Source organism: Penaeus chinensis, chromosome 16, assembly GCF_019202785.1.
Source record: "Penaeus chinensis breed Huanghai No. 1 chromosome 16, ASM1920278v2, whole genome shotgun sequence".
Lineage (NCBI taxonomy): Eukaryota > Metazoa > Arthropoda > Malacostraca > Decapoda > Penaeidae > Penaeus > Penaeus chinensis.
Genome location: NC_061834.1, coordinates 24,966,038 through 24,976,037, shown reverse-complemented (window position 1 = coordinate 24,976,037; position 10,000 = coordinate 24,966,038). Strand labels below are relative to the sequence as shown.

Here is a 10,000-nt window from a genome sequence, read left to right as displayed (position 1 = left end):
TTGTGATAGGTCACATTACGAAAGAAGGCAAGAAATGCAGAGAAATGAAAATGAAAATAGTGATCTTAATGTTGATTGAGTCGGCTAGCGCTATTGATTCTCGTCTCGTGAAACACGGCACTCGTAGGCCAAGGTCAGGCGACGTGACATGGCATCCATTATGTCGAGAGCTGGCATCACAACATGCAAAACGGCCTCTTTGATACTTTTATATAGCTAGCGTTAAAGGCTGCAAATGGTAACTCATGATTTAATTTGGTAATTAGTTCTAGAAGCGTCCTAGTGTTAGTAGATGTTGATAGCTTGATTTAGTATGTGTTAGGTTTGGATACGGTGGAGCAAGAAAAGGGCTGCCTTATGAAGAACAATAGTGTTAGAGGGACTTTCATATCAGGCCATTGCAACAGACATGTGTGCGGAGGGCGTTGGCCAGGCCTGGAGGGGGAAAAAAAGTAAATATGATGCTAGCAACAAGCTGCGTTATGATGTTTGGGAGGTGCAACCATGCAAAGTTCCCAGGCTTATATTCTTACTGCCATGTCATCAAATCCACACCAGATCTTGCATTAGGATAATTATTATTTTGTTTATAACGATGTCTTGCAACCAAAAAGGTTGCGAGATTGTTTACATAATATATTTTTCCTGTCGTTTTCCTTTCTTTTTTATGTTGATAGAAGAGCCTCAAGTGATGCAGCATACACAATGGCAAGAGACTTAATCACAGACGCAGTGAGGGCTCGCTGGGGATTGTTTACACAAACATTGCTTTAGGGTTTGCTTCACGCTATTTGTAGCGCCGTCGTGACCTGCTTGGTTGCTACACTGTAAATTTATACCAGTTTGTTTGGAGAACGCAACAACTGCCATTTTTACGGGATTACAAAGATATATATTACATTTCGGTACGTGTCTTTGTCAGCACGGTTTTGTGTGTGTGCGTGTGTGCGTGCGTGCGTGGGTGTGGTGAGCGTGAGCTGGAGGCGTGGGCGTTCGCCCCCACCGTCTGGAGTTCTGTGAATGAGGGGAGGCTAGTACTCCACTACTTTCCAAGAGGATTCTGACATATTCTCATACGCTAAGTATTAAGTAACAGAAAATTTGTTTTCTTTTATAAGATTTACATAATGCATCCGTATGGATTGCACACATGCTCTACAACTGTTTCCTGTGCTTACTTGCAAGTACGTGTTTACCACGCCAGATGCGTATTAACATTCCTACGGAAATATATATGAAATGACGCTCATTGGTGAAGGAGCAGAGATGCGTATTCTAAGACCTCTCGAGCCTTTTTATTTCCAAGAAAGGGAGCCGGAAATGAGCGGGACCTCGAAATTAACACATAAAGGTGAAACAAGTGCGGAGGGATTTTCTTCGAGGGGTGCCGCGTGTTTTAAGAGAAATTCCTCCCGAAGGCGTCGCAAGAGCCGGAATGTCGAAGGCATTTTTGCAGGGTGACAATAGTGGGAGATGTCTTGGTGTCAGCGTAGCCATTACGCAAAGAGAGAGTCAACAGCGTCGTGTTGACATTGCGGTGGCGGGCCGCGTTCGTTGTCGCCGTCAGCGATCGTTCAGTAGCGCCTTCTGCGACCGTCAGGAGGTCTGGCAGGTAATGAGAGACGTGCGCAGGCTTTTATATACGTGTATTGCTGGTATAAATTTTAGTCATCGTCCTAACTTCTATGAATGTGTGTCATTAGGCACTGGGCGATATTCTGATTGTCATCTTTGTTTTCAAATAACTTCAGCGTAACCGCAGTAAATAATACATAACAAAGATATATTTGCCTGAAATATTGCGCTATCTCCCCATCAGACTCACGAAACTATCACGCGGAGTATGGGGTCGTTAGCAAGACGAGCTAGATGATGGATACATACGAGTACGTTTTTTCAATAGTTTTTCCCCCTTTTCTTTTTTTTTTCTTCCGGCTTCTATAATTCTATAAGCCGGCAGACAGTGCGAAAGGAGGCTGCGTGATTGTAATGTCTTCATGCAGATTAGAAAATCCGGATACTTTGCCTGTACATAACCCAAGCCTGGATGATATGAAAACGGATCAGCATGGGAAAAAGTAAATTCACATAAGAAACACGAAATTAAACATTGAAGTCAACAGCGTTGTGGATTTTAGTTCTTTGCAATGTTTTCTTCCGGACAGTGGCTCTGTGTGTGTGTGTGCGTGTGCGTGCGTGTGCGTGTGTGTGTGTGTGTGTGTGTGTGTGTGTGTGTGTTTTGCATCATACATCATTGTTGCTCATGTTAATATTATTGTATGGAAGCCAACAATCCGTTAGATTGTTTTAGATCTACTGCTTCATTATTCGCTGTCTAATGTGTTCGGTCTTTTGGTCATCTGGGACCTTCGTAAGAAAGTTAACAGAAATCCGAATTGGAAGATGCATACAGGGGTTGAGATATTTTTCTGTTGGTTACCAAGAACACCTGCCGTAAAGCAGGTTCTACGGAACATATACTGTGGCCTGGCTGGTTGAGACACCCTAGCCCTTGCAGTATTAGGACGTCATCATCCCTGCACAACCTACAGTATCACGTACAGCCAATCCTTGATGCGCTTTAGGACTTGAAAAGGGTTAGACGGTCGATAGGATGTAAAGCTGTATATTATATAGACACAGTCCTCCAGGGCAGTGATATGTGAGGAATAAGCTTTAATACAGAAGAATCTCCCAAAGGATGGAAACAGCACAGAGTAATGATAACAAGGAACGTGAAAAGGACTAATCTATTGACTACAGGCGAGGGGAAATTGAGAGAATAATTTCATTATTTTCGATCGTCTTGCAGAAGACAAAAATGATCGAAATACTAATCTATATCATTATATATCCTGTTGAAATAGGCTTCTAATTATTCACATGCGTTTTGCCATAACGGTATAATAAGGAATATCTCCATTTACCCATTAGTCACACACACCCGCCGCCCTCATGCCTCTTTCGGTGATGTCATGTTAGCGCTAGTGATGTAAGGCTCCTTGGGCGCGTGTGATGACTCCAGCAGAGCTCGCCCGGGGATGCCGTCGCAGGAGGCACCTTGCCGGAAAATGAGCCTTGTGATAGTTAGGTGTTTCTGGCATGTGTGCTTGAGCAAAGTCTTACGGGCGCCGAAGTAGAAAGTTTAAACTTATTGGTTGTCGTGAGTTTGTTTTCCATCATGACTGCCCATGTATTTAGCTAGTGCGACATTACCAAGTGGGTTAGCTTACTTTTCAAACATTTAACTGATGACACGCATGCGCACGCGCGCAGGTACAGACACGCACGCACGTACAAACACACACACTCATACTAACTCCGTATACACGCGCGCTCATAGACTTAATGTGCTTTTCGGGACACGTGTGTAAGCGGAAAGACACAGCTGACAGATCAGTTTAGTGGTGATGTAATCTAGTTACGTGGCAGGCGAGAAGACCTAGAGTATGAAACAATCTGAAGTTACTACGGACCAGCCAGGTTGAAACAATAGAGATCAGGCGATATCATTGCGGATGCAAGTGTGGGTATGCGGGCGGGCGGGTGGTCACAGTGAGGATACAAAACTGGTGGGTGGATGCAGAGTATCACTGGCACTCGGCGGCTGTGGGTGTCAGTGACTGGTTTTGGCTCTAGATTACGTTATGACGGTGGGATTTGTTCGCCTTTGTTTTCCTTTTCTTTCTCGGAAGTGTTGAATTTTAGACCGTTTGGTTCGTGCGTGAAAACAACGTCATTTTAGTTGTTTTAATGTGGGTAATTTTATATGTTTAGTGAAGCCTGTCAAGTGGCTTTCGAATTAAGGGCATGGCATAATGGCGCATAGGTAATGACAGCACGTGACGGTTGATGGCGGATAAAGAGGGCAATGACGTCATTAAAATAGTGCCAGCTAGCCCCTCCCTCCGAGTCGGGCACAGATGGAAGACACATCGGGGCTGCTGCCGCATTCAGTCGTGATAGCCCACAATGCCCTCCCACGAGGATGGGGCGAGGAATTCGAGCGGAGGCGTTCCTGTGGGGAAGCAGGGGCGAAGGGACTGCTATGGAGCGAGGGTGGAGACAAGCGAGGGGAAAGGCGTGGCACGACTGCCTCCCCTCCGATGACCGTAGAAATGACGACAGGCTCCCCTCTCCCTCACAGCCACATTCTATTACTGTATAGGCCTAGTAGCTAGTACCTCTCTTGTGGGCTTATCTGTTCTGCGCTCCACCTCGTGTTCCAGCCAGACATGCTGTGTTGGTTCACCAGTGCCGTTTTGCGATGTTTCGTATATTCAGGCATTTTTACCTGAAATAATGAAATATATTCTCAGCACGTTAGAAATGCAATTTATTAGCTTACCGAAATAACAAAAATTCCCCAAATTATGTGATTTGCATAAATGTAAATGTACGAGTTAAAGACACACGACTTCTTGCCAGAGTGGCAATTGGGATCGTGTTGCATAATGTCCCTGATAATGTTTTACATCTCTTCTGGATAGCTCGTGCATTTACTTTTCACAAATACCAGGAATCAGCTGTTTTCCTTCTGTATAAACAATTATTGACAAAAACTCAGAAGATGAACCGTTTCGTTATACATAAGGTAAATTTCAGTCTGATAAAAGAGTTGTAGCAAGAAGATATCGTTTAGGAGTGCGAAAGAATCGAGCGGATCAGTGGCTTCCGGACAAGACTTGCGACCATGGCATTAGTTATTATTACTTTTCCTTTAGCTCGATGTACGACACTAATTAATCTTGTTAACCGTTGCCAGCACTATCTAGTAATGGCTTCAGTTACTGATCGAGATGGGCGGGCGGGTGTGTGTGTGTGTGTGTGTGTGTGTGTAAGTGTGTGTCTGTGTCTGTGTGTGTCTGTGTGTACGCGCGTGCGCAGTACAGTACTTTTCTGCAGGCATGATATCCGTGCGATAACATCTGAGCGGCGTCTTGATGTTGAGATGCCGCACTCTGAAAGAGACATCGAATTCGATGAAGCTCGTTGAACCTACAGTGGAAATAGATAAAGACGTAGCAGGAAATATCGTTCCCGTCTGGAAGCCTTTGTTGTTTAAATGTGATTCTTGACGATGTTCTTTTTTCACGGTGGGAATTATTTTATACTGACTGCCTCATTTATTAAAACAGTGAATGTCTGTGGCCTATACTAATAGCCTTATCTTTAGATATGTTTTATCAGGTGGGAAGTGACTTATTCAGATAACAGACAAGAAAAAATAAAGTAAGTGTGATTCTTAGATATTGTCCACGTTTTACATTGATTTCAATAATTACTGTAAAATTCCTTAATGTAATAATGTAAACTGTTGCAATCGATCTTGTAACGACGCCAACAGTTACTTCACCCACGAGGATGACAGACAGCATAGCTTGCAGCGTCATTCGGCTTTTCATCTTGAAAGGAGTAACAGTAAGGCCGGCATTAGCGAATGGAAATAGTTTCTTTCTGTATTATCTATCTGTCTGTCTTCTGTCAGTGTTCGTGCGATGTATATTTGTTCGTGGGTCTTTTTGTCTGTCTGTCTGATTCGCTGCCTTTAGCAGTGCCTTTGTCTGCGAATATAATCTTGATGAATTTTATAATTTACTTAACAGTAATGTGATCTTTTCGTTTAACTCAACCTAAAGTACAGTTACGGAGAGACTTTCTATACGTAGCAACAGGTACTTCTGAATTCTGATTGAGACCTGTGCGTGCGCTTTTGGGTGTCTCGGAACCATAATGTGACAAACGCGGAGACTAATAAACGTGAGTGGTAAGTGTGAAGTGTGACGAGAGAAGACTTTGCCTTTGATAAAAGCTCCCTGAGAAGAATATCTTCCTGTTGCACGCTGGGAATGAAAGGGCGAGAGTTTATGCAACGGAGCGAGGTGTTGGGGTGACGGGAGAGGCGTTGCAGGCATGCATGATGAGAGGAAGCGAGCGGGAAAGGGCGTGTTTGTGTGCGGTGAGGGTTGGATGGAGGGAGAGGTAGAAAAGTGTGAGAAGCAAAGGTGGATGCCCTGCAGAGGAGGTGTGGAGCAGAAAGGGACCCACGGGAACTGAGGCAGAGTGCGAGTTGTTAGACAGACGGAGGAGGGAAGCGAGACAAAGGGAGACATATATTAAGGCTGTTCAGGAAGAGAGGGAGAGGGGGAGAGAGAGAGAGAGAGAGAGAGAGAGAGAGAGAGAGAGAGAGAGAGAGAGAGAGAGAGAGAGAGAGAGAGAGAGAGAGATGGCTTGAGGGGAATGGGGCTACTTTTGCGTGGGATAACCAGTACAGTCCATTTGGCAGATCTCAAACACACCAGCTTAGATGTACCGTGATTTTACATTGAATGTAGAATACATACACTACAATGGAAGTAGCAAAGAGTAGATATTAGAATAATAAGTAAGGAGTCTAGTGGGCAAGTACGGTGAGGGTAGTGAAGGTGGGTTAAATAAAGGTAGATGGGTGGAGTATGTTAAGATAATTGGCAAGACCGTTACGGAAGTGCCCACTGAGACACACACACACACACACACACACACACACACACACACACACACACACACACACACACACACACACACACACACACACACACATACACATACACATACACATACACACACATACACACACACATACATACACACACATACACACACACACACACACACACACACACACACACACACACACACACACACACACACACACACACACACACACACACACACACACACACACACACACACACACACACACACACACACACACACACACACACATACACACACACACACACACACACACACACATACACACACACACACACACACACATACACATACACACACACACACACACACACACACACACACACACACACACACACACACACATATATACTTACATATATACATATATATTGTCGATACATTGTTTACGTTTGGCTATATACTATCCTGTAAGGTGTATATGAAGTCACGCTGCTTAACTTGTAGTTTGGTAATTATTTGGAGCTGCAATAAACACGCGAGGGCCATTTCCCCCACCTGTATTTACACAAATTGATAAGGTAAACATCAGCGTCAGTTCACTACCCATCTTTTGCCTTCTTTTGCGTTTTCGACCTGTCACTGTCAGGCCGATTTCGCATGCCGATAAAAAGCCTCCCGCGAGGCGGTGGAATTTGGAAAAAATGCTTTGATTAAAGAGCGTAAGGCTGGAACCAAGCGGGGCATGGTCCTGCTCACCTGGCTGGCACTGGTTGTAGTCACACGGGCGCACGGACAGGTCCTGTGCCAGCTACGGCTCTGTGCCGTGTTACAAAGCTTCGTCTTCTTTTTATGATGATGATGTTATTATGATGAATATAGCAGTGTATAATTCCCTATTTCTGGCGATTTCACAACGTAGGCTATTTTTGTTTTTTGTGATATCAAGTATACGTGAGGCTTTATCAAGTAAACCTTCGAAAAGCATAACTCCACACGCTGAGATAAAGATCCCATTGTCTGTATCACCGAGGACCCGCATAACATCCCGCCTTGCTATCTCCACCACAGCCCTGCCCTTGCAAGTATCGACCACGCCCTTCTAATCACGCCCCCGGCACTTGGGTGGCCTCCGTCATTTTCCTAATCTCGTCTTGCATTTGCGTCTGCTTGCGTCTCCACCCTTTCCCCCGGCGGAGAGACTTGCATGGTCTCCCTCGTTATTATCTGTTTCCCTTCTCCTTTTATGATGAACCTTCTTGAAGTTCTTTTTTTCCTTCAGCGCTTTATCTTGAGATTCGTTATTCTCAGCGCCAACTCCTCAGTGCCATCAGTCTTTTATCTTGTGACTCCTTTTCGCACCTTATTACCCCGTCAGGTGTCCGCCTTGAGAATAGGTGGAAGGAATCTGTGGGTAGTTTTGTTCCCTTAATAAACAGTTTAAGTTTCCAGTCACTTAGCACGGGATCCCCTTTAAAGATTTTTCAGACAAGGTTTGGGTGAAATCATTGCGTTCCAAGCAATGAAGGAAAGGCCCCCCAAATATTTAACATTCTTAATTGAATTTACCACCAGATGAGGCTGAAGCGTACAATTTAAACTATTGATTTTACTGCTGTTTCTTTCCAGATCGCATGATGATATTTCTTACACTAGTTTTAGGTGATATATATGCACAAACGAGACTTAAAGATTTTTTTCCCGATTACAGGATGGTGTGTGAGTGATGGGCACGGCGGAGCAGCAGAAGGAGCACTCCGGGGTTTCTGGATCGTCCAGCCTGGAGTGCGGGGAGGACGAGGCTGCCGTGAGGGCCCCCGTGTCCCGCGGCTCCTCAACCGGCGTGGCTGCGACGCCCTCCAATGCCAGCACCAGCGGAGCGTCAGGGAGCCGCCGGGGGCGCGCGTCGCCCACAAGTGCCTTCAGTAGGATCCCTCTCGCCAGATTTTGCGAGGAAAAGCGAGCGCGCCGCTGCAGATTTTATCGGAATGGTGACCGTTGGTTCGGCGGGATGGTGGTACCGGTAGGCGGAGACAAGCACAGGTCGTGGGAAGCCCTCCTGGCGGATTTGACGCGGTTGCTCGATCACTCTATTCACCTGACGGCGGGCGTGCGGCATTTGTTCACGCTGGACGGCACGCGCGTGACATCACTCGACCAGATATGCGAGGCGGGTGAATACGTGGTCTCCTCCTCGGAGACGTTTAAGCGCCTGGAATACACCCGCGCGCGCCTGCCGCAGTGGCGGGCGACCGCACGCCGCAACGAGGCGCTGCACGTGTCTCCGCGAACTACACACGTCACTCCGGCATCCACGCCCGGCAACGAACTCCCTCCCAGCTTCATGGGCTCCTCCTTGTCGGCGGATTCCCCCAAGGACTTCATCCGGCCGAAACTCGTCACAGTGATCCGAAATGGAATCCGGCCACGCAAGGCGGTCCGGATCCTGCTCAACCGCCGCACCGCTCGTAGTCTCGAGCAGGTCCTCTCGGACATCACGCACGCCATCAAGCTTGACACGGGCGCCGTCAGGAAAGTCTACACTCTGGATGGAAGACAGGTCAGTACACTTCCTTCGTGTATTTGAGTTTAATACCTTCAATAACTCTATCCATGTTTAAGACGACTGAATTGATAAGGGTAGTCTGAAAACAAGGCGAAAAATCAATAATATTGAAGGACCGACGAAGTATCACGCTGAGACTATAGTGCTTTAACAAGAATATGCAATAGCTTTCCTACAATTTACATAATTTTACTTTTCCAATGTAGATTAACTTAGAAACTTGCAAAATCCGTTTTAACGCAAAGTGTCATTAGATGAATTTGGAAAACGAATGCTCAGATTGAGATTGTAAAAGACTTGAGAAAACGGCAAGATTACGGAACATCTGATGGTTGCGCACGCAGGTAGGGCAATACGCAATTGCAAAACGCAGTGTTACATCACATCACGCCAGGATGATGACTGTATGGAAACATCTCTTAGATTTGTAAATAAGGTTTTGGGGTGAGAAACCTCGTGGGTTTATGTGTTGTAAGGGGAGTATATATGTGTCACGTGAGAGGTTGTTTGTAAAGATGGGAGAATAGGATCTAAACGGATTAACCCCCTGTCTGGTAACACTCACCCCCTAGGAAGTTACAACCACGAAAGGGATGCAAGGGATAGTAAACAATCGGAAACATGAAGAAAGCGTAGGGAGTAGATAGGCTTTTGTGTACGGTTATGTAGGTTAATGGCTAGTATGTTAGTTCGACAAAACGCGTTCCGTATCGTCTGTGGTCCATGTGGTTATCATTTGTATGTAAGGGGAATATTTATTGCACCAAGTCAGTAATGTGTAGATTTTTCTGGAGATAGTATCATCGTTGTATGAGTTTTTGATACTTCCATATGCTGTTTCATTGCTTCTTTTTAGGAAAACCTAAGCCATTGCCTGTTCATTTATTATCTCTTTCACATATCGTACGAAGAGTTGATATTGTGAGAAACAGTTCCTGGCCCTAGAGAGAGAGAGAG

The 10,000-nt window shown here is 45.5% G+C and overlaps 1 protein-coding gene across 6 annotated transcripts in view; it reads left to right on the top strand.

The window, feature by feature from the left end:
- Positions 1 to 10,000, top strand: part of LOC125033709 (serine/threonine-protein kinase DCLK1-like) — a 106,177-nt gene that overhangs the window by 19,802 nt on the left and 76,375 nt on the right. For all 6 annotated transcript variants that reach the window (XR_007115621.1, XR_007115622.1, XM_047625435.1 and 3 more), the window contains exon 2: positions 8,189 to 9,037. Coding sequence is in view for 4 of the 6 variants with exons in the window: in XM_047625435.1 (XP_047481391.1) it covers positions 8,204 to 9,037 (834 nt within the window). In the remaining 2 variants the exon portion in view is untranslated. The remainder of the gene's footprint in view (positions 1 to 8,188; positions 9,038 to 10,000) is intronic.